We start from the raw sequence: 24,161 nt of genomic DNA, 5'->3' as shown, positions 1-24,161 counted from the left end.
TTTCCAAGATTTAGTATGTAAAGCAAGCCTGTTTCCTAAGAATTCTTTTAACACCTCTGTGTTCCAACACAACACAAAGATAGTCAAAGCACATTTTAAGCAGACATATCAATTTCCTGACAGGAAAAACTGCTGTAATAAACCCCCAACTTTCTTTGAGTATGTAGGAAGAAATAACTTAGAACAATGAAATACGTATCTTTTAAACTATTTCAAGGTAAAGCAAGTGTATACCACACATTTGATTCACTTTCAGTCACATTTGAAGGTGATAGTTGTGGAAATAGATGTTTTTAATCAAGGCAATGAAATTTATATATTCAATTTCACTTCACAAAATCTCTCATTGCTAGGTAATCCATAGTTACTTGCCGTTTAAAGCATACCCTAGTATTTAAGCAAAGTGTAAAAGGCTCACAAGTAAATTGCATTCACAGAAAATTATATACACACATACATGTAAAAAGAGAAAGACACTATGAAAAATAACACTTTAAGGGATTTAGGCAAGCATTTGCCGAGTTGCATAATCTCCCCAATACTCCATTTACCCAGTCCCCCTTACAAGTCACAGCAGGAAAAGGATGGCAGACCAGGATACAATCTGTGACCACGGAAGGGCTATTTGCTGCACCAGCCACCTGGGATGAGCTATACCACAGGACTAAAAGCACTGACCTCAGGATCAGCGGTGCTGGCTTCCTGTCCCCATTCTACCATTCACCAACACAAGGTCATTTAGCCCTGTTGGGCCTTACTTTCCTTCCTTGAAAAATAAGGGTTTAAGATGGAATTTAATGAAGATACTTTTAGCTTTAGGGGTTTCCCATGTGGCACAACGGTAAAGAATCTGCCTGCCAATGCAGGGGACTCAAGAGATGTGGATTTGATCCCCAGGTCAGGAAGGTTCTCCAGAGGTACAAATGACAACCCACTCCAGTATTCTTGCCTAGAAAATCCCATAAACAGAGGCGCCTGGAGGGTTACAGTCCATGGGGTCGCAAAGAGTCGGCATGCCTGAGCAACTGAGCATGAGCACCCACTTTTAGCTTTAAGGTTCTATATTTCTTTTTCTTTCTTTAAACTCTTTTTTTTAAGAGTGGTAGTTTTCGAACGTGCACAAGTCCACAGAATAGTATAATAGATCTCTATGTATCCATGGTCCAGCTTCAACAATTATTTTTTTTTCTTTCCAGCTTTACTGAAGTATGACTGACAAAATTTGCATATAGTTATGTTGTACAACATTACTGTTGTTAAAAGTGTACAAGGTGATGACTTAACATGCATACAGACTGTGAAATGATCACAACTAGACCAAGTAATACATCCATCACCTCGCACAGTAAGTATACATGCCTGCCATTAAGTTTTTGACTGATGAGACATCCACTTTGAATAAACATATTGCTAGCTGCAATGACCCAGCTACTAGCAAAAAAAACCAGGTAAGAACTAGGTCACCTCTACCCACGAAGCCTTGCATAACCTAGACAACTGCTTGAGTGACCTTTTCTCCACATCCTCCAAGACTTGCTAACTTTAGTCTTTCTGAGCAATGCCATCCTAACGGGTGTGATGTGATGTATCCTTGTGCTCTTGGCTTGCATCTCCCTGATGATTGATGAGGTTGAGCATTTTTCATAAACCTGTTGGCTATCTGTCTGTCTTCTCTGGGAAAATTTGCCTGTTTGAACTTCCTGATGTTCAAGCTGGTTTTAGAAAAGGCAGAGGAACCAGAGATCAAATTGCCAACATCTGCTGGATCATGGAAAAAGCAAGAGAGTTCCAGAAAAACATCTCTTTCTGCTTTATTTACTATGCCAAAGCCTTTGACTGTGTGGATCACAATAAACTGTGGAAAATTCTGAAAGAGATGGGAATACCAGAACACCTAACCTGCCTCTTGAGAAATCTGTATGCAGGTCAGGAAGCAACAGTTAGAACTGGACATGGAACAACAGACTGGTTCCAAATAGGAAAAGGAGTACGTCAAGGCTGTATATTGTGACCCTGCTTATTTAACTTCTATGCAGAGTACATCATGAGAAACGCTGGGCTGGAAGAAACACAAGCTGGAATCAAGACTGCTGGGAGAAATATCAATCACCTCAGATATGCAGATGACACCACCCTTATGGCAGAAAGTAAAGAGGAGCTAAAAAGCCTCTTGATGAAAGTGAAAGAGGAGAGTGAAAAAGTTGGCTTAAAGCTCAACATTCAGAAAACTAAGATCATGGCATCCGGTCCCATCACTTCATGGGAAATAGATGGGGAAACAGTGGAAACAGTGTCAGACTTGGGGCTCCAAAACCACTGCAGATGGTGACTGCAGCCATGAAATTAAAAGACGCTTACGCCTTGGAAGAAAAGTTATGACCAACCTAGATAGCATATTCAACAGCAGAGACATTACTTTGCCAACTAAGGTCCGTCTAGTCAAGGCTATGGTTTTTCCTGTGGTCATGTATAGATGTGAGAGTTGGACTGTGAAGAAGGCTGAGCACTGAAGAATTGATGCCTTTGAACTGTGGTGTTGGAGAACACTCTTGAGAGTCCCTTGGACTGCAAGCAGATCCAACCAATCCATTCTGAAGGAGATCAGCCCTGGGATTTCTTTGGAAGGAATGATGCTAAAGCTGAAACTCCAGTACTTTGGCCACCTCATGCGAAGAGTTGACTCATTGGAAAAGACTTTGATTCTGGGAGGGTTGGGGGCAGGAGGAGAAGGGGACGACAGAGGATGAGATGGCTGGATGGCATCACTGACTCGATGGACATGAATCTGAGTGAACTCTGGGAGTTGGTGATGGACAGGGAGGCCTGGCGTGCTGCGATTCATGGGGTCACAAAGAGTTAGACACAACTGAGTGACTGAACTGAACTGAAAATAAGGTTATCAGTGCTTTTGCTATTGAGTTTTATTAGTTTCTTATATACTGTAGAAATTATCTCCTTACCTTTTATAGGTAAGGAGATAATTACTTTTATAGGTAAATATTTCCTTCCATTTTATAGGTGCCTTTTCATTTGGTTGACTGTTCTCTGTGCTTTCAGTTTGATACGGTCCCAAATGTTTACTTTTGCCTTTGTTACTGATGTTTTTGGAGTCATAACCAAAAAAATCACTGCCAAGACCAATGTCAAGGAGTTTTTCTCCTATGTTTTCCTCCAGGAGTTTAATGGTTTCAGGTTTAAACTTAATCCATTTGAGTTCATTTTTGTGTATGGTATAAGATACGGGTTCTCTTTTATTCTTTTGTATGTGGATATCCAGTTTTCCCAATACCATTTATTGAAGATACCATTCTTTTCCCATTGTGTGTTCCTGGTGCCCCTGTCAAAGATTAGTTGAGCCTTTATTCATGGTTTTTTCCTGGGCTCTCTGTTCTTATGACACTGCCACACTGTTTTGACTACTAGCTTTATAATATAGCTTGAAATCAGGGAGTGTGATACTTTAACTTTGAACCTGAACTTCAATCCTCTTCCTCCAGATTATTTTGCCTATTTGGTATCATTTGTGGCCCCATACAAATTTTAGGATTTTTTTCTGTTCCTATGAAAAAAATGCAATTAGAATTTTTGAAGGAATAGAGGGACTACATTTAATCTATAAATTTATCATTCTAAACAGAACATGATTAGGGAAATAAAAAATATAAAGTAGGTGAAAACGGTAATAGAAGAAATCTGAGCAACTGAAGAGCTGAAACAGTCTGGATGTTCTTGCTTATCAAGGACCTGATCACTACTGAGTGTGGAAACTGTTTTTGAAGAGAGTAGGACATTAGCCAAGATAAGGGTAATCTTACAGGTAATGCTTTAAAAAGGGAGTCTGGGTGGTGAGATAATACTAATACTAAAAATGTAAAGTACATTAAGCACAAAGGTATTTTTCTGTAGGTGCTAGCAAAGAGGCAGGCTCAAAGATACTCAAAGGCAGGTACTCAAAAGATTTAGTGAGTAAATGGAATTAGGAAAAAAGAAATCTCAGAGTGCACTCTCAAGGGTTGGCATCTGGCTTCCATGGTGCCTCAGTGGTAAAGAATCTACCTGCCAATGCGTGAGATACAGTTCAATCCCTGATCCAAGAAGATCCCACATGATGCACAGCAACTAAGCCTGTGCGCCACAACTGCTGAGCCTGTGCTCTAGAGCCAGGGAGCTACAACTACTGAGCCCTTGTATTCTAGAGCCTGTTGTCTGCAATAAAAGCACCTGCCATAATCAGAAGCCCATGCACTGCAACTAGAGAAAAGCCTGAGCGGCAATGAAGAAGGCCCAGCACAGCCAAAATAAGTAAATACAATTATTTTTAAACAGAGTTGGAATTACAGTAGAGGAAGCTCAAGGAGCCAAGGCTGCCTCCTCCTCCTTCCTTGTAGATCCTGCACCCTAGGAAATATAGGGTCTGACTTTATCTTCTTCTGTGACCCTGACAGCCATCTGGAGAACTTTCTTTTCCCAGAGCACAATGTCAGCCCTTAAAGAAAAACTGCCACCAGCTGCAGAAGAGGCAACAGTCCCAAACAATAAATTACTGTAGTGGGTGTTGGACAAGTTGGTATTGCATGTGGCATTAGAATTATGGGAAAGTCTCTGATAAGCTTGCTCTTGTGGGTGTTTTGGAAGATAAACTCAAAGGAGAAATGCTGCACTTGCAGCACAGAAGCTTTTTCCTTCAGACACCAAAAACTGTGGCAGACAAAGATTACTCTGTCACTGCCAATTTCAAGATTGCGGCGGTAACTGCAGGAGTTCGCCAGCAACAGGGAGAGAGTCGTCTGAATCTACTGCAAAGGAACATTAATGTCTTTAAGTTCATCATTCCTCAGATCATCAAGTACAGTCCTGACTGGTGGTTCCAACCCAGTGGATATTCTCATGTATGTTACCTGGAAACTAAGTGGATTACCCAAGCACTGTGTGGTTGGCAGTGGATGTAATCTGGATTCTGCTAGACTTCACTATTTTATGGCTGAAAAACTTGGCATTCATCCCAGCAGCTGCCACGGATGGATTCTAGGAGAACATGATGACTCAAGTGTGGCTGTGTGGAGTGAAGTGAATGTGGCAGGCATTTCTCTCCAGGAACTGAATCCAGAAATGGGAACATATAATCATAGCAAAAATTGGAAGGAAGTGCATAAGATGGTGGTTGAAAGTGCCTATAAGTCATCAAGCTCAAAGGCGACATCATCTGGGCTATTCGATTAAGTGTGGCTGATCTTATTGAATCCATGATGAAAAGTCTATCTAGGATTCAACTGGTGTCAACAACTGTGAAGGGGATGTATGGCTTTGAGAATGAAGTGTTCCTGAGTCTTCCATGTATCCTGAACGCTTGGGAGTTAACCAGTGATATCAACCAGAAGCTGAAGGATGAAGAGGTTGCCTAACTCAGGAAAAGTGCAGATACCCTCTCGGGCATCCAGAAGGACCTAAAGGACCTGTGGCTTCTGGCTGCTAGGCTATAGCAACTTAAAATTACAGTGTGACTAACCATGAGCCTTTAGTTTTCACCCATGTACATGGAGCACAGTTTGCTTTTATCTTCCTAAGTATGCGAACCTGGACTCCCAGAATCAAAGCCCATGCTTGCAAGACGAGTTCTTGAACAAATAAAATAAACTAGTGTAGCGTGGTGGGGGCGGGCGGGGGGCGGGGGGGAAGAGATGGCATCTGATGCTAAAGTCAATTTAAAATTAACACAGTATTCTGGAAGACTAACATTTCAGGAAGCTGATCTATACTACAAAATGTAGGAATTCATAGGAGAGGTCAAGAGCCAGGGAGTTGTGATGTTTACAGTGAGATGACCCATGAATAGTTTGATCTATGAATAAAGAAAAGAGAACCAAATTCCACACTAACTACAGAACCAGAGTATCTACTCTGTATGCACAAGGGTAATTTTGTTTCTCAAATTTTGCAATAACTACCCTGTGTCTTGACCATATGTATCAGTTAAAAGCCAAATACAGGACATGGATAAAAATATGACCTCTTAACTGTCACCCACTTCTTCAAATAAAAACAATTTAGCATGCCTGCCGATATTCATGAATGTGGAAAGAATTTCCACTTATAAGAGAAACTTATCCTTTGCTATTCAACAGGAGTGAGACTTCAAAGGGTCTGCTTCTAACATCTATAAGGTAATAGTTCTGAGGATGGACTGAAGAGTAGCTACTAAAACTTGAACAAATATTTAGTAAAAATGTTTTAAGAGATAATTTTTATGTTCTGCTATTGCTTTGGTATAATGTTATATATATACCCTGACCAATACTTGTGATCGAATTAATATGTGGATACATAACATTCCCATTCATGACTGTGTAGACTGAATATTTGTGTCCCCTAAAATTTTTATGCTGAACAACTACATGCCCACAGTGTGATGGTGTTTGGAAATGGGGACTTTGGGAGGTAACTAGGGTTAGAGGAGGTTACGAGGGTGGGGCCCTCATGAAGGGATTGGTGTTCGTATTAGAAGAGATACCAGAGAGCTTGTTGGCTTGCTCTCACTCTTGCTTTCTCATCCTTCCTCTCACACTCTCTCCCTCCCTCCCTGCCCCTCTGTCATGTGAGGACAAAAAGAGAAGGTGGTCACCTGAAAGCCAGGAAGAGGGCTCTCATTAGACCACAGTTATGCTGAAACTCTAATTTTGGACTTACAGTCTCCAGACTATGAGAAAATAAACTCCTGCTATTTAAGCTACCTAAGTTTATGGATTTTGTTATGGGAGTCTGAACTAATACAATGAAAAAACTATAATGCAAATATTAAATAATTTTAAAACTCTAGTATTTGTTTAAGAGATTTTATTTTTTGAATGGTTTAGAGTTTTAGAAAATTTAAGCAGATTAGCCCAGAGAGTTCCCATATCACCTATCCTTCATCCCTCCCCTACCACACATGGTTTCCTCTATCATTAGATGCTTGATAAGTACAAGAAAATGCTCACACCATAGAAGAAGCATACCAGAAACAGGGGCAAACTAGGCAATGAAGCCAGACCACCTCTCTCCCAGTTGAGATTAACAAATCGGTACCCTTAGGAATAGGCTTCCCAGGTAGCTCAGTGGTAAAGAATCTGCCTGGCAATGCAGGAGATGTGGGTTCAGTCCCTGGGTGGGGAAGATCTCCTGGAGGAGGAAATGGTTATCTACTCCAGTATTCCTGCCTGAAAATTTCCATGGCCAGAGAGGCCTGGCTTGCTATATATAGTCCCTGGGTTCGCAATGACGGAGTGCGCACACACACCCTTAGGGAATGCCCACAGAGAAACTGTTTATCCGGTTTCTACTCATTTTTTTTTTTTTTTAGAAGAGTGAATATGCTAGAATACTCATGAATTAAAAGCAGGTAATTTGTAGCTCTCTGATCTACTTCCTCCATTTAAGGCTTCCAGCAATCTACCACACAGGTCTACCCTCAGCTTTCAAGGCTCCTCCGAATCTGGCCCTACTCAGCCCTCAAGTACCTAGTGAATCTCTCTTCCTGCCCCCATGTTAATCCTTCTGCCTGTTACACCTCTGAACCTACCTCCACCCTTCAAATTCCAATTCTACTCAACTGTTAAAATTTTTACTCTCTCCTTTGTTTACTCTTTAAGTATCCACATGATCACAGGCCAGGGAATATCACTTAGTCACTCTCCAAATGTGGGAATGAGAGCTTCTCTAGTTAAGAACCATGGCTAAGGACCATGTCTTGTAATACCTCCCCATTCCTCTTAATACAATCTTGCAACTACAGTACATGACTAATAAATATATAGCTGATTACTAGTTGGTAAACAGAGATGGTAAGTCCTAGACAAACTGTTTAATTTGCCCAAACTTTAAAAAAATTACCTGCAGAATAATTAAAATGACCCCCCAAATCCTAAAATTACTGGAATGTGGCATCATGGGTGTAATGCCACAAGCAGAGGTTTCCACTGGTGTAACTCTTAACCCCAGCAGGCTTTCTAGAAATATGAACACCCATTCACCATAAAAGAAAGCAAATGTTAACAAAGACATACCTTCTGAGCTTTTAAGAACCTTCTTGCCTCTGGGGGCTAAGGCATGTCCAGCATGACTGATAATCCAAACTGGAAAGCGTCTTTTTGTTGTAGAATACAAAGCCTTTGCAAATGGCACATAAAGAGGAGAAAAACCTGGGTTACCTATGAAAAGAAACATAGACTTTTAGATTAACCAAAATAATAAACTTACACAAGACAAAGTACAGACTGAGAAAGAAAGGTATCTCCTTATACTTTCCTATACAAATTTAGTAACAATTACCTGTACAACTCAATTTTCATATCCTTTATACCTTAAGTCTGGGAATTATCATTTAGAAAATTTCTCCTACTTCTCTGTTCTCCAGTGGCTTCAAATAAACTCATCCTCCATGTTCCTCTACTTAATAAGTGGAACCACCAATCATAAACCAAGTCCTAACAGCACAAGTCTTTCTTGGTTCCTCCCTGCTCATGACATCCAATTCACCAAGAGGTCCTGTTGACTTTGCTTCCAAAATACACCTCAATTTTGTCCAATTCCGTTAGTGTTACCACTTCCCACTGTGTTTCCCATGACAGCCTCCTAAAGGCTCTTCTATCTACTCTTGTCCCCCTGGAATCTATGCTTCAGGGTACTTGGATAGATTTCTCCAAACCTCAAATCGAATCAGAGCAGCACCCTACTTAAACACCTTTGAGTGTCTTTGCATCGCCTAAAATCATTAATACTCCCTGTAAGCCCCTTCAACATTTGCCTGTGAGCAGTTACCAAGCTACATAAAAACCAATCAGTGTCAGAATCATTCACAATGAGAATGTTAAAGAGTCTACTAAGTGTTTTCTGGTCTTTTATCACAAGTGCTTATATTGTAAAGAGATGTATGATTTGATCTCTGGAGGAAAAGACCACCAACTAATATACATAGATTTTTCTTGTGTATGTACAGAACATATTTTTGACATGGGTTTGCTATAAAGAAACAGAATAAGTAATTTAAAAAAAACAGTAGATCTGATACATCTTTAGGGGCAAAAGAGTGAAATGGGGTTTTCATCTTACAGTCATCATCTGTATGATGCCTTTGTAAATACTAGACCGTTTCCATCAATATCTGTTTGTCCTCTCAATGTATCTATTTCTTCATGCTACGAGGTTTTCTCCTCTTTGTGATTATATGACAGGGTTTTGCTGCACTGATGTAACCTCTGTCATCCTTGTCAAATTTTACTGGTTTCTTCTTCATTATCTATATGTTTTAGTTCCCTACACTAAGCAGTGTAGCAAAGTGTTTAAGGGTATAGACTCTGGAGCCAGATTACCTGCGATGGTATCCTGGCTTTGCCACTGGCCAACTGTATGACCTTTGGCAAGTTATTTAACCCCTCTGGGCCTTGGTGTCCTCGCCCATAAAGTGAGGATAAGAAGCATACTACCTCATGTGAGAACTAAATGAAGTAAAATGTGTAAAGTACTTAAACACTGCTCAATACATTGTTTGCTGTATGTTAGGTATGCAAATTCATCATCAGTGTCCAGCCATGATAGTAACATATGATGGCCTTATCATGGCTACTGTTGCACTCTGACCTAGTGACTCAAGGTCCAGATTCCTTTTTGTGATGGTGCTAGTGTCATCTTTGTGCTCTTTGGTCAGCTGATTAACTGTCTGCTGTGCAGCAAGAGGAGAAAGAAGGGAAGAGGGGTGTATCCGAACAGAGTTATTGTAACATCAGTGTTGGATGTGATGACACTGTTTCATGTTTTATTCTTGTTTTATGTTTAAATCTTCAGTAAGGTTGGAATATTTTTGAATGCAAAGTACAAAGTAGCAATCCAACTTCTTTCCAAGTTAATGGCAGTGTCCCAAGACCATTTATTACATAACTCATTCCTTCTACATAGATATGAAATGTCTTCTGATCCAATGCTGAATTCTTACATTCATTCAGTGAGTCAGTACAGTTGTTCAGTCGTGTCTGACTCTTGCGACCCCATAGCATGCCAGGCTCCCTGTACATCACAACTCCTGGAGCTTGCTCAAACTTATGTCCATAGAGTCGGTGATGCCACCCAACCATCTCTCCCTCTGTAATCCCCTTCTCCTCCTGCCTTTAATCTTTCCTAGCATCAAGGGCTTTTCCAATGAGTCAGTTCTTTGCATCAGGTGACCAAAGTATTGGAGTTTCAGCTTCAGCATCAGTCCTTCCAATGAATATTCAGGACTGATTTCCTTTAGGATGGACTGGTTGAACCTCCTTGCAGTCCAAGGGGCTCTCAAGAGTCTTCTCCAACACCACAGTTCAAAAGCATCAACTCTTCAGTGCTCAGCTTTCTTTATGATCCAACTCAACATCCACACATGACTACTGGAAAAACCATAGCTTTGACTAGAAAGACCTTTGTCAGCAAAGTGATATTTCTGCATTTTAATATTACATTCATTAGCTAATTCTAATTTCAAATAATTTCACTTATTTTTTCACTTTCTTCTCTGCCAGCACCATATTGTCTTGATTACCACATTGGGTTTTTTTTTTTTTAATGTTTCAGTAACTGGTAGGTCCTTAGAATTGTTTTCACTAGTTTAAATTGTTAAAACTCTTCTTGGAATTCTGATTGAATTTTATCTCATTTATATACAAACAGAAATATTTTATATTTTCTACATTACTGAGTATAACCTTCTAGAAGTATCATGTATAATATTCAAATATTTCATGTCTTTCAGAAAACAAAGTTTTGGACTTCCCTGACGGTCCAGTAGTTAAGACTTAACCGTTTAATACAGAGGGTACAAGTTCAACCCCTGGTCAGGGAGCTAGGATCCCACATGCCTTGCAGCCAAAAAAAATCAAAATATAAAACAGAAGTAGTATTGTAACAAATTCAATAAAGACTTTCAAAATGGTCCACATCAAAAAAGTCTTAAACAAACCAACAAACAAACAAACAAAGCAAAGCTTTATAGGTTTCTTCACAGGGCAAGACAATAATAATCAACATTTTAAAGTGCTATAACTTTTTACATGGCAGGCAATATTTAAGTGTTTTACATATATTAACTCATTTAGTGCTATTATTATTTCAATGTTATGGGATTAGGCAACTGAAGTTGAGAGGTTAAATAGCTTGCCCAAGGTGTTACTGGTGTTATCTATCACACAGATGATAAATGCTTAGATAAATAAATATCTGAAAATTGAAAGAACATGCAGAAGAAATAATAATACTGATTTTTAAAAAGAACATAAAATTACCTAGTCTAGGATCTTCTGCATACCTTGTTTTAGTTAATCTCACAACAGCTCTATAAAGCAGCTGACATTATCATTAAGGGTAATGAATGGACAGTCACTATTATTTTTATTACTACTACTTTTATTACTACAATTATTATTACTTTTTAAATTTTCTAAGTCAAATAGATTAACATGCAGCATTCTGTAACTTTAGGATGTAGAGAATGTTAAACTGGTTTAACTTTAAAGAAAATCCAAAGATACAACTACATGATTTAGACACAATAATCGCAATAATGGGATAGATAACACCAGAATGAATGAGTACTAATAATGGAACTACTAGAAAACAATTTTTTCTCCCTATCTCCAGGTTTAAGTCTCAGTTCTTTCCCTTAATGACTGTAAAATCTTACGCAAATCCCCTTAATCTTTCTGACTTACTATTTTATCTCCAGCAAGTGAGTGATAATGCCAGCCACTCTATGTCCATTCATTCTATTCAGTACATAGCGCTTTTTTGTATATTCTTTCATAGTTATTTTTTGTACTTTATATTCTAGTAGGCAAATATATTCATATAAGTAAGCAGGAAAATAGACAGCTCAAGAGTATAACTTCTATGAAGGAATAAATGGGATCATATGACAGAGGAGATTAGGATGGCCTGAGAAAAATGTCTGAGGAGGTGGCATTTAGCTAAAACACAAAATATGAGAAGAAATTCACCATGTAAAGATTTGAGGAAAAGAATACTAGGATGTAGGAATAGGTGCAAAGGCCCTCAAGCAATAAAGAACTTGGCTCCTAAAGGGTACACAATGGCCAGTAACACAAAGATCTAACTTAGAGACGGAGGTAGAAAATACAATGCAAAATGTTTAGATGTCATTGCATACTTACCACTTCAATGTTATGGCTTAGGTCACATTTTATGAACCATGAAATAAACTTCCTGGTTAGGAAACCACAGAGAAAATTAAAAGGGTCTTGTTTCTACAACTAAAATCAGATATATATATATATATATGTGTATATATATATATATATGTGTATGTGTCTGTGTGTGTGTGTGCGTGTGTGTGTGTATCCATCTCCAGGTGTAAGAATGCTCAAAAACATTTCAATACAGAAATGAAAGTCATAAATTTTATCAAAGGATATCAAAATGTGAACATATACAGTGAAATGCCTGAGCAACATATAACAGAGGCTGTGGTGATTATCTCTAGACTCCAGTTGCCAAAAAACCCTTAGCTACTTAACACTGCAATTGTAGATTTATGCCTTCTATTAACAGTTAACCTTGTAGGGGACAAAACCCACCATATATCAAGTTAATGTGGCACAGCATCTAGAGAACGTTGTCATGTGGACAGAACTTTGGGCTTTGAGTTTTCCATAAAGTCTTGTCTTCTCCAACTCCAGTCTGTGTACTCACAACACAGAACATGCCACATGATTCCACTACCCCCATATGACCACTTGAAAACTATAATGATTCAATACATTCTATGTGAACACTCACACTGTCTCCTTTTGCTTATTTCACTACTTAAAGTCTAAGTATGTTAGTAGCAGAAATTCTACAACAAAAGTTCATTGGAAAAGATGAAACTAAATTAAAAGGTCCTCAGTCTGTGGATTCCAATAAAAAATTCCTGATTATCATCATTACTAACTTAAAAGTCATGGACAAATTTTGCTATGTGTGTAAGCAAAGTGATTCAAAATAAAAGGTTTATGTCAGTCTATCTGAGATGGACTAAACATGAGGTCTATAGAGGCTTAACAATCTTTGAAAACCTGTCATCCTAATTTTCCCCACAGTACAAACAGACTTAGCCCCCAGATAAAATACAATTCTGAACTCCACAAACTAAAGTGCAGCACCAGTCTACAGCCTGCACAAAGTCCAAGGAAAAGGGCCAAGGGTGGAAAGGAGAATAGAAGGGCAAATATAAAAGACCACCAGGAAATGAAATGATCTGAAAATGATCAAAGCACTAGAAAACAAATGAGACGATTAAAAAACAAATGTTTTAAGCTTCCCTTTCTCCACAGTGTCTTCAATGAATGCTCCTTCTATCTTTTCACCGTATCTTAAACCTGGCTCTCTCTAAACGGCCTCTCTTCCTCTCAGTTCAGTTCAGTCATTCAGTCGTGTCTGACTCTTTGCAACCCCATGGACTGTAGCACGCCAGGCCTCCCTGTCCATCACCAACTCTCAGAGTTTACTCAAACTCATGTCCGTTGAGTTGGTGATGTCATCCAACCATCTCATCTTCTGTTGTACCCTTCTCCTCCTGCCCTCAATCTTTCCCAGCATCAGGGTCTTTTCCAATGAGTCAGTTCTTCACATCAGGTGGCCAAAGTATTGGAGTTTCAGCTTCAACATCAGTCCTTCCAATGAATATTCAGGACTGATTTCCTTTAAGATGGACTGTTTGGATCTCCTTGCAGTCCAAGGGACTCTCAAGAGTCTTCTCCAACAGCACAGTTCAAAGGCATCATTCTTCAGTGCTCAGCTTTCTTTATAGTCCAACTCTCACATCCATACATGACCACTGGAAAAGCCTTGACTAGACGGACCTTTGTTGGCAAAGTAATGTCTATGCTTTTGAATATGCTGTCTAGGTTGGTCATAACTTTTCTTCCAAGGAATAAGTGTCTTTTAATTTCATGGCTGCAGTCACCATCTGCAGTGATTTTGGAGCCCTCCCAAAAAAAGTCTGTAACTGTTTCCACTGTTTCCCCATCTATTTGCCATTAAGCGATGGGACCAGATGCCATGATCTTCGTTTTCTGAATGTTGAGCTTTAAGCCAACTTTTTCACTCTCCTCTTCCACTTTCATCAAGAGGCTCTTTAGTTCTTCACTTTCTGCCATAAGGGTGGTGTCATCTGCATATCTGAGGTTATTGATAATTCTCCCGGCAATCGTGATTTCAGTTTGTGCTTCCTCCAGCCCAGCGTCTCTCATAATGTACTCTGCATAGAAGTTAAATAAGCAGGGTGACAGTATACAGCCTTGACGTACACCTGTCTCTATTTGGAACCAGTCTCTTGTTGTGTGTCCAGTTCTAATTGTTGCTTCCTGACCTGCACACAGATTTCTCAAGAGGCAGGTCAGGTGGCCTGGTATTCCCATCTCTTTCAGAATTTTCCACAGTCTATTGTGATCCACACAATAAAAGCCTTTGGCATAGTCAATAAAGCAGAAACAGATGCTTTTCTGGAACTCTCTTGTTTTTTTGATGATCCAATGGATGTTGCCAATTTGATCTCTGGTTCCTCTGCCTTTTCTAAAACCAGCTTGAACATCTGGAAGTTCACAGTTCACATACTGTTGAAGCCTGGCTTGGAGAATTTTGAGCATTACTTTATTAGCGTGTGAAATGAGTGTAATTGTGTGGTAGTTTGAACATTCTTTAGCATTGCCTTTCTTTGAGATTGGAATGAAAAAAAAAAAAAACTAACCTTTTCCAGTCCTGTGGCCACTGCTGAGTTTTCCAAATTTGCTGGCATATTGAGTATAGCACTTTCACAGTGTCATCTTTCAGGATTTGAAATCACTCAACTGGAATTCCATCACCTCTACTAGCTTCGTTTGTAGTGATGTCTCCTAAGGCCCACTTGACTTCTCATTCCAGGATGTCTCGCTCTAGGTGGGTGATCACACCATTGTGGTTATCTGGGTCATGAAGATTTTTTTGGATAGTTCTGTGTATTCTTGCCACCTCTTCTTAATATCTTCTGCTTCTTTTAAGTCTATACCATTTCTGTCCTTTATTCTGCCCATCTTTGCATGAAATGTTCCGTTGGTATCTCTAATTTTCTTGAGGAGATCTCTAGTCTTTCCCATTCTATTGTTTTCCTCTATTTCTTTGCACTGATCACTGAGGAAGACTTTCTTATCTTCCTTGCTAGTCTTTGGAACTCTGTATTCAGATGGGTATATCTTTCCTTTTCTCCTTTGCCTTTAGCTTCTCTTCTTTTCTCAGTTATTCGTAAGGTCTTCTCAGACAACCATTTTGCCTTGTTGCATTTCTTTTTCTTGGAGATGGTCTTGATCCCTACCTCCTGTAGAATGTCATGAACTTCTGTCCATAGTTCTTCAGGCACTCTGTCTATTAGATTTAATCCCTTGAATCTATTTGTCACTTCCACTGTATAATTGCAAGGAATTTGATTTAGGTCATACCTGAATGGTCTAATGGTTTTCCCTACTTTCTTCAATTTAAGTCTGAATTTGGCAATAAGGAATTCATGATCTGAGCCACAGCCAGCTCCTGGTCTTGTTTTTGCTGACTGTATAGAGCTTTTCCATCTCTGGCTGCAAAGAATATAATCAATCTGACTTCAGTACGGACCATCTGGTGATGTCCATATGTAGTAGAGACCTCACCATTCTCTAACACTTCCTATGCCTCAATAACAGCAAAGGCTTTTGCAACACAGTATTCCTGGCATCTCATACCAGTGAGTGAGTGAATGAACATCTCTGAGTGGGTAAGTAGAGAGTAAGCTGTTTCCCCATTACTAGTTCATCCTACTGAAACAACCGCTCTTCCTCTAAGGTTGAAGCCATCTACTGCCATCCATCAACTTTTTAGTCACTCTTACACATTCCCTGAAAACCCTGACCCTTAAAAGAAATGTCAGTTTCACTTATCATTCCATAGACTTAAGTGATTTCAAAATCTTGGTAGACTGAGCCAAGACCTTTGTCTCATAATTCATTAATCTGACCATATCCAAAGAATTTCACCTATATCCGACTTAAGCAACCAATTCAAGTAGCCACAGCCTAGACTAGTGGTGTGCATAAACTAAAAGCTGATGCTCTGTGACAACCTAGAGGGGTAGGGTGGGGAGGGAGGTGAGAGGGAGGTTTAAGAGGGAGAATACATACGTATACCTGTGGCTGATTCATGCTGATATATGGCAGAAACCATCGCAATATTGTAAAGCAATTATCCTTCAACTAAAAATTAAATTTAAAAAATCCACTAGAGGACTTCTTAAGGATTGCCCCACTCCCAGAGTTTCTGGTTCATTAGATTTAGGACAGGGCCCCCAAGTTTGCATTTTTAACAAGTTATTAGATGATACTGTTCCTTCTGAGAATTTTAAGAATCACAGGTCTGTGTCTCTTCATTACCCAGAAATGGTTTACATTCAAAGCATCCCAACTCTGATAGCCATTTTCCAGTTCGACCTTCGGCCCTTTTAGACTTCACACCCAATATACCTGTGGGAGTATATTTGATCACAGCCCTACTCAAAATCTACCTACTTGTTTTTGGTCAATAATTCCTCTCATCCTGCATATTCGCTATTTTTAATACTGACCACTTTCCTTAAGGCCACAATCACCCTCTGCCATCCTTACTCCCCACAGATCACCTCAACTCTTAACAGAGAAAACAGAGGTCAAAAGGCAGGAACTACTTTATTTCCTCTGAACACGCCTTCACACTTTTCCATTTCAGTAACCAACTTCACCTCCTTCATTCTAGCCTCAGAAAGATATACCTTCTAAAGTCCAAGACAATATTTCTAATTATTTTCTCAATCCTACACTCTACCATGGCTTTCCAAATCTCTGCTTCATCAAAAGAACACTTCTTATGCCTATAATTTCAAACTGTCCCTCACTACAGGCAAAGTAAATATATTTTTAATTTTAATAGAAAGCTGACAAACTGCTTTTCAAAAAGACTGTTACATTGTGGCAGAACACTAGAAGTTTATTTTCAGAAAAGGTTAAACCAAAGAGAGATTCTGGATCAGAAATCATAGCCCAGCTGAGAACAAAAGCATTCAACTGAGAAGAAACACTGAAATCCCAACCTCTTTTCCCCTGTTCAGCTCTAACACCAGCAGCCAGGCATCCATGCCTCAAATGGGATTCTAGGAAGAGTCCTTCCTGGGAAAAGTGAACAATTCAAAAAACAGGTACAGATACTGAAAGCTACAAATCCTCCAGTGAAAGCTAGGTCCCTACCAAATTACCTTAAGAAGAGGATAACATACGGTGACCAACCATTCTGTTTTGCCCAGCCTGTTGTCATGGTTTTAGTACTGAAAGTGGTGTGTCCTAGAAAACCCCTCAGACTAGGATAGTTGGCCATCTGTGGATAAGCCCCACCCCTGAATACAAACTTCCAATCAACTGTTTATGTCTTCCTCTTAAAAATGAAAGGGTAGTCAAGGATTATCAAACATTTGAGAAAAAACACAAACACTAGTGGAAACAGAAAACAGAATGCAGCAACAACTAATAATGCAAGAAGCCAAAAAAAAAAGGTTATGCACCGACAAAACATGAAACAGAAGACTATTAAAAAAGAAAAAACACAGAGGTTTGAGAATTGAAGTAAAATTTCTGGTTTAAAAAGGTCCACCAAAATCCAAATACAATGCATGAAAAACACCCACACCTTGGGGCTTGATTGTAAAATTTCAGAACCTTGGAACAAAGAAAAGATCTAAAGTATTTTTTTCCCAGAAGAGGGGGAGAACTTCACACATAAAAGGTAAAAAAAGAAATCAGAAAAATACCAAGACTTCTCAAAAACAGTCCAAACCCTGGAAGACAATGAAAATTTACTCCAAGTTCTAAGGAAACTACCATCTCTAACTCTAAGACATTTTCTGACATGCTAGACCTTTAAAAGATGAATTCCCAGGAACCTCTTCTCAGGAAGTTCCTAGCAGGTGTGGTCTACCGAAAACAGGGAAATAAACCAAGAAAAATATGGGATTGGGAAACAAGGAATCCAACCCAAGAGAAAAGTGAAAGGAGTCCTCAGGATGGCCTGTGTAGGAGGCCCAGAGAGCAACCAGTCTAGATCAGAATGGAAGAACACAGAATTCTGGGCACAGTAGTGCCAAAAAATGAACTAAAACAAAACAGAAAACTGATTACTCCGAATATGAGAAGATTTTTTCACTTCTAGAGAATAATTTTAGGATAAATTATTGATTGAAACATAGACAACTAAGCAAATAAAAGAGACAACTATTAACACAGGGAAAACAAACAAAAATGTACAAGAAAAAAATGTAACAATACTCCATAGGCCTAGCTGTGTACATGATATGTTGTGCTATAAAATGATACATATTTTCAGTTTCATTTTTAATCTTTGAGGCTGATATATATATATATTTTTTTTCAAGCTCATAACTTTAAAAAGTGCAAAAAAGTATCTTTCCCTAACATTCTATTGACACTGATTCAGCAAAGATCACATGTCACCCAGATGACAAATCCCAGAATAAATGTTCTACCATAGACTTATAATCATCTTGAAATGAGACAGTAAAAATTATTTAGAAATACTTGATAAGGTTCTAATTATTCTAACTATTGCTAAAAATTTTTAAAAGCAGGTTATAAAATAATATGTATGGTATACATCATGATTTTTAAAATGTGTATATTATATATATTATTAATGAACAGAAGATAAACAAAAAGTCCAGCCACTAAAGTATTAAGGGTGGTTATTATCAATGGTTTGAGTGATTCTATTTCCTTCCACAAGGATTTTTATATTTATCAAATTCTCTTTAAAATCAGAAATAGACACATGTATCTGTATACAGTCATCTTATCCAGATTTTTAAACTTACCAGGAATAATGAAAATAAGCAGCTTAGGCCTCGTGCCACTTTGATTATTAATGAGGTCAGTCCAGGGCCCACACTTTAGAACCTGGGTTTCAACTCCACAACATAAAATAAATTCCTCATGAACAGGAATTTCTTCCTTGATTTCTGAGTCCATTTCTAAATAAGGGGAGAAGAACAATATGAAGAGTCACTAAAATATAAAACTTTGAGCCAAAGGCAATATTCGAGAATAAAGAAGACAAAATTCAATATACCTAGAAGGAAATGTCACAAAGAGTTATGGGAAATAGATGACTATTTAGCTACCCTAGATTTTTGGATTACAAAAAAAAATTAAACCACAAGAGTAGGGAGATAGAGGGACATGTCTGGTGAAATTAAAGATGATAGAGGAGTGTGAATCAAAACAAAAATCCCACCACTCTCCTCTCCAGTCTAAACTGACAATATCCACAGCTAACTTTTATTTTCCCTCTGCTGGAATTCTCCTATAGCTACATTCTCTACCAGTGAGACCTGGTGAACTCTGGTGAAGAAACAGAGGCTCTCACTGCACTTGTATTCTCCCAGATAAGAAGGTAAAGAAGGACAGTGAACTCCTTGATGAGCTCTGAGTTTTTCCTTTATTTTATATTTTTATGATATTAAAGCATTATATTATTAAATTATGAAATGGGTAGGTAGAAAAAAACAGAATATCAGATAGCATCACAAACAATTTTCTGAACAACCATAAAACAATTTTCTGAATAATCAAGATATGTGCAAAAATGCAGTCCCAAATTACTTCTATCAGCCCTCCATCTCTGTCTCTGCCTCTATCAACAGGACCATGTCCCAGACTTTCATTGGTCTTTCTATCCTCCTCTTTAACTATCCTCCTTTCATTCAAAGCCCTCCAGAGTCTAGTCTAGACATTCAAAGCCCTCCAGAGTCTAGTCTAGACATTCAAAGCCCTCCAGAGTCTAGTCTAGACATTCAAAGCCCTCAAGCTTTTTCTCCTCTTACTGCTTTACCATTAACTTTGCACTCGGGTCTGTCTTGTTCCTGCAGTTAGTCAGTTGTCTTCATGCTTTTCTGCTCCTAGAGCTTTGCCAATGTTTTACTCCCCCACCATTTTTCAGATGCTTTCCTCGTGCCAGTTATCAATGTACTGCCTCCAAATTCACTCTTCATTGCCTTCTCTGGACAAATGGATCTGAGATTTTAGAATATTTTCCCTCTGCCAACTGACATGATGTTAACCTTGAAGAATGGGCTAGAAGAGAGACACTGCAGAAGAAGGGATTTTTTTCTCCCCTGGTTTCAGTATACTCTCCCAGAAGATTTCTCGAGGACTTGTCCCTCCCACTTCCATGCTCAGGCTGTGAGGTTTCTCTAGAGCAGTGACTTCCAAGTGGAGATAATTTTGTCCCCCAGAAGACATATGGCAAAAAATAAAAACAGTTTTTATTGTCACTTGGTATCAGGGGAGGTATTACTACCAGAATCTAGTGAGTAGAGGCCAGGGATACTGCTTAACACCCTACACTGTACAGTACAGGCCCCCACAACAAAGAATCAGTAGCCCAAACAGTCAATAGTGGAAAACTATCTGGAATGAAAATTTTTCACTTATGAAGTGGGGACTCCTTTCAAAATTATATTAAAATCTGTTGACTAAGTAAATAAAAATATCATCTCAGCTTTTCAATTGATTTTTAGTTCACTAATAAATGTCACTGTAGCCCAATCTCTAAAACTATCACAAAATACAATATATTTATAAAGGTCTTCTGACATTTATAAAGTGTTAGAAACAATTAGATTTAACTGTTATACACAGTACTAAATTAGAGTGCTGACAGAGAGGACACTGGCTAAATTTAAGATTTGCACCAGAAAGAGAATCCAAAGTTATTAACTATATTCAACTCATAAACACTTAACTTCAAAGTAAATGACATCTTAGGAGTTTAGCCACAGAATTAACAAGAATGCAAGCAGATATGAAACTCAAACAGTCTATGAAAATTGGAAAACAAGCAAAACACTAACTCTAAACAATTCAAGTAAAATACCACTGAGAAACCTGGAGTTAATGTACATATTGTAAAGCATCTTTTTATTTTACTTCACTCTTATGTTTCTGAATCTTACACAGCCTAATTTAAAAAAAAAAAAATTAAGAAAAACTTTACTTTCTTCCTTACCTAAGAACCCAGGGTAATTCAGTGCTGCAAACAATGGGCAGATTAACAGGAGACAATGTGTTCTAATATATATTATTAAAGGCTGATGGCCCCACAGGCACCACCTACAAGCAATCTTTAATGATCAGTTTTAGCAAGCAGCACGACTTATGCTGGATTAAAATCCAGGTACACAGTGTAGCTACAATCTGCACAATTTAGGTGAGCTTTACTCAGCTAAGCATAGGTGTTTATCTGCTTATATTAATTGGATTCTAACTTTATTTAGGTCAAAAGAAAGAAAAAGAAAACTACACACTAACACCTTTCATATCTATACCTTAACAAAATATTAATAAATAGAATCTAGCAACATAGACGGAGATGGCAATGCCACCCCACTCCAGTACTCTTGCCTGGAAAATCCATGGACGGAGGAGCCTGGTAGGCTGTAGTCCATGGGGTCGCTAAGAGTCGGACACGACTGAGCGACTTCACTTTCACTTTTTACTTTCACATGCATTGGAGAAGGAAATGGCAACCCACTCCAGTTTCTTGCCTGGAGAATCCCAGGGACGGGGAGGCCTGATGGGCTGCCCTCTATGGGGTCGCAGAGAGTTGGACACGACTGAAGCGACTTAGCAGCAGCAGTAGCAGCAACATAGAAGATGAGTTATGTGGGATCTATTCCAGGTATATTTAACATTCAAAAGTCAATCAATGTAGTTCATCTGTTAAGATATTAAAGGAAAAAAAACACATAATCACATGAGTTAACTAAATGCACATCCTGTTACCCAACAATTGTATTACTGGGTATTTGTCCTAGAGGTATAAAAACATATTCATTCAAAAACATTCAAGTAAAGATTCACAGTTCTATTCGTAACAGCCTATAACTGGACTCTACAAAAAAGTGAAAGGCTAAACCAACTATGATAAGCCATACCACAGAATACTCCTCAGCAAGAAAAAGGAACAAACTATTGAGTCACTCAACAGTTTGCATGGATCTCAAAGGAATCACACATCCTGTCTGGTGTGCAAAAATAAAAAAACTCAAAGGTGAGAGATTACAGTAAACTCCCAGTGAAAGTGAAATCGCTCAGTCTTGCCCGACTCTTTGTGATCCCCTGGACTGTAGCCCACCAGGCTCCTCCGTCCAGGGGATTCTTCAGGCAAGAATACTGGAGTGGGTTGCCATTCCCTTGTCCAGGAGATCTTCCCCACCCAGGCATCGAACCTGGCTCTCCCACATTGTAGGCAGATGCTTTACCGTCTGAGCCACCAGGAAGTTTTGGGCTTACCTGCTCCAGTATTCTTGCCTTCCTCAACGACCACTCCCCTCCCCACCCCCCCAAACTCCCTCCCCTCCTGCAAAACGCGGGCTCAAAGAAAACTCCCCGTAGACTGCAGCAAAGAACTTCAAGAGAGCTATGAAATCGGTGCAGGGGTGTGGGCAGGTCATGCTTTAAGAGTTGACACTTACTGAGTGCTTATTACCTGCAAAGTACTGTTCCAAGTGTTACATGAAGTATCTCAGTTAAGAAAACAATCTTATCAAGTGGCTACTAATGTACCCCATTTTATACATAAGACAAAATGCTGCTGCTGCTATGTCACTTCGTGTCTGACCCTGTGCAACCCCATAGACGGCAACCCACCAGGCTACCCAGTCCCTGGGATTCTCCAGGCAAGAATACTGGAGTGTGTTGAAACACGGACTATTTCCGAAAAATACCATGATGCATCACACGCGGTAGAGGCAACAAAAGTCACAACTGTTTTCCCAAAATGCTCCACTCTTTAAGTTCAAGGCAGCAAGTGCCATTTTGACTTTGGCGTCACAGAGAACTATTAGACCAACTAGAGTGAACCTCAAACAAAGGGTGGATACCTGGTATAACAAATTTGAGAGAGGCGGCGGGAAGGCGGTTGATCCTGAGGAGAAACTTGATTCCAAACCAAAAGAGGCCTTCAGTGGACAAGGTGGGAAACTGACACCCAGGGCGGCAAAAGAACTGACTCGCTCAGGGCTAGAGGCCTAAGTTGGTTCAAGAACTCAGACCTTTGGACTCCCTAGTCCAGACTTTGGCCACTTCTAGTCACTTGTTCCCAACCAGCCGCCCAAAATCCGGGCCCCCTACTCCCCAAAGGAGCCGCCATAAGACTCCCTACAGGCAGGCTGCCCTTAACGGTCCACATGGTACGTTCCCTCTGGGCCGGCAGCCAAAGGGGCTCCGGGCCCCCAAGCGGTCGCAGCACCGTTATTCACGCTCCTATCGGCCGTCTGGATAAGGGCGGCACGGGTTCTGCGAGAGCCATTAAAAGAAAGGGCTTCAGCTCCCACGTGCCTGTCCCGCCGTCCTTCCTCCTACGACGGCACCCCCAGAACGTGGTAGGGAGCTCCTCACCTGTCCACCCGGAAGGCACCACCTTCTGCCAAAACCTGAGTTAGGCGTCACCGGGACCAGAAGTCCCGCCCCTTTGACGTCATAGCGCCGCGCCGCGCGCCGCGCTGGGGAACCGGGCCCCTCTGGGTCACCGGGTGTGGCGAGTTTTGCAAGTTGCTTGACCCTGGTTTGGACCGGGTGGACCGGATCCAGGGAGAGCGCTGGAAAGCTTTATCTGTGCTGGAACTTTCTTTCCTCCTTCATTTGAATTTCACCCGCCTTTTATTTTAATCATCCTTGATACACTTGAAGCTTCCCTTTCTCCAAGTCTTCCCCGGTGTTTTCCTCTGCCCGTGTTTCCTTCTCCTCCCTTACTGGTTGCATCTCTTTCTTTAGTTTGCCCACATTCATGGGACAGTTAGGTCTCAGCTGACCTGTTTGTTAGCGTTAATATACCCAGACTCTGCTAGTCGGCCCTGTAGCAAAATGATGAAGATCCCTATTTCAGAGATATTTTAAGCTGTGGACTGAAAAAAGGATGCACAACTTGAGAGTTGCCTGTTACGTTTATTTGGGGGAAAAATGAGGACTGCAGCCTGGGAGGCAGTCGCCTCAGCTCTGAGAGATTGCTCCAAAGAGTCAATAGTGGAAGGTCGATATATAAGATTTTGGTGAAGGGGGGTGGGGATT

General features: G+C 39.8%; 1 protein-coding gene and 1 pseudogene across 5 annotated transcripts in view; one reads left to right on the top strand and one right to left on the bottom strand.

Moving 5' to 3' along the window:
• The window catches only part of LDAH (lipid droplet associated hydrolase), a 98,004-nt gene extending 74,407 nt beyond the window's left edge, over nt 1–23,597 (bottom strand). For 4 of the 5 annotated variants that reach the window (XM_005686967.3, XM_018055591.1, XM_005686969.3 and 1 more), the window contains exons 1-3: nt 23,493–23,597; nt 18,908–19,063; nt 8,040–8,183 (exon numbers count right to left, since the gene is read on the bottom strand). In XM_005686967.3, coding sequence (XP_005687024.2) covers nt 8,040–8,183; nt 18,908–19,061 — 298 coding nt within the window. In that variant the 5' untranslated portion in view covers nt 19,062–19,063; nt 23,493–23,597. The other variant, XM_005686968.3, reaches the window with a different exon arrangement.
• On the top strand, nt 4,478–5,480 carry LOC102171719 (annotated as a pseudogene).

Source organism: Capra hircus, chromosome 11, assembly GCF_001704415.2.
Source record: "Capra hircus breed San Clemente chromosome 11, ASM170441v1, whole genome shotgun sequence".
NCBI classification, from domain to species: Eukaryota; Metazoa; Chordata; class Mammalia; order Artiodactyla; family Bovidae; genus Capra; species Capra hircus.
The sequence above is the reverse complement of the archived record's forward strand: the minus strand, read 5'-3'. Positions and strand labels throughout refer to the sequence as shown.